The sequence below is a fragment of the Sinocyclocheilus anshuiensis genome, unplaced genomic scaffold, assembly GCF_001515605.1.
Source record: "Sinocyclocheilus anshuiensis isolate Anshui unplaced genomic scaffold, SAMN03320099.WGS_v1.1 scaffold1957, whole genome shotgun sequence".
Classification (NCBI taxonomy): domain Eukaryota; kingdom Metazoa; phylum Chordata; class Actinopteri; order Cypriniformes; family Cyprinidae; genus Sinocyclocheilus; species Sinocyclocheilus anshuiensis.
This window is the reverse complement of record NW_015537935.1, coordinates 891,726-892,395: the sequence shown is the minus strand read 5'-3', so window position 1 is coordinate 892,395 and position 670 is coordinate 891,726. Positions and strand designations below refer to the sequence as shown.

Below are 670 nucleotides of genomic sequence, written 5' to 3'. Positions count from 1 at the left end.
CCTGTGATTTTCTAATGATCCTGAAGACATTGATTAGCATGCTCAGGTGTGTTTGATTAGGGTTAGAGCTAAACTCTGCAGGAAAGTGGATCTCGTGGGCCAGATTTGAGGATCCCTGATATAAAGTGATTGTGTCTTTTTTCAGAAGAATTAGATCAAACCACCTGATTTATATGGATTATTTTTCAAATGTTATTATGTACATTTTAAAGCTTGAAAACTGATTGCGTATTCAATGGATGGTCAAAAATAAAGAGAATACAAAAAAAAAAAAGTTGATTTGTGTTCCGAAGATGAATGAAAACTTATGGGTTTGGAAAGGCATGAGGATGAGTACAGTTTTGGACAAACTAACTTTTTAACTTTTTTAATGAAGTATGTTTAGTAGCATGTTCGTTTTTTCTGCAGTTTCAAAATTTGTATGGCATTATCCATTATTTTAAAGTCGTCAACTGCAATGCACATACTCTCTGAGGGTGAATGGTGCCTGGCTTAGGATGGCAGATTTTGATGTACTAGTACTGGCTGACTCCACCAGCACACTTGCTGAACTGAGGGGCTGGCAAAGGACATCCGTCACCTGAAGCTGCAGTAACAAACACAGACATTACAGTTGAGTAAACAAAAGAACAAAACAATGAAACAAACAAAAACAAAATAAATAAATATA

At 35.5% G+C, this 670-nt stretch overlaps 1 protein-coding gene across 2 annotated transcripts in view; it reads right to left on the bottom strand.

Moving 5' to 3' along the window:
- Positions 1 to 670, bottom strand: part of rpn2 (ribophorin II) — a 28,395-nt gene that overhangs the window by 13,254 nt on the left and 14,471 nt on the right. For both annotated transcript variants that reach the window (XM_016447284.1, XM_016447292.1), the window contains exon 8: positions 468 to 586. In XM_016447284.1, the coding sequence (XP_016302770.1) occupies positions 468 to 586 (119 nt within the window). The remainder of the gene's footprint in view (positions 1 to 467; positions 587 to 670) is intronic.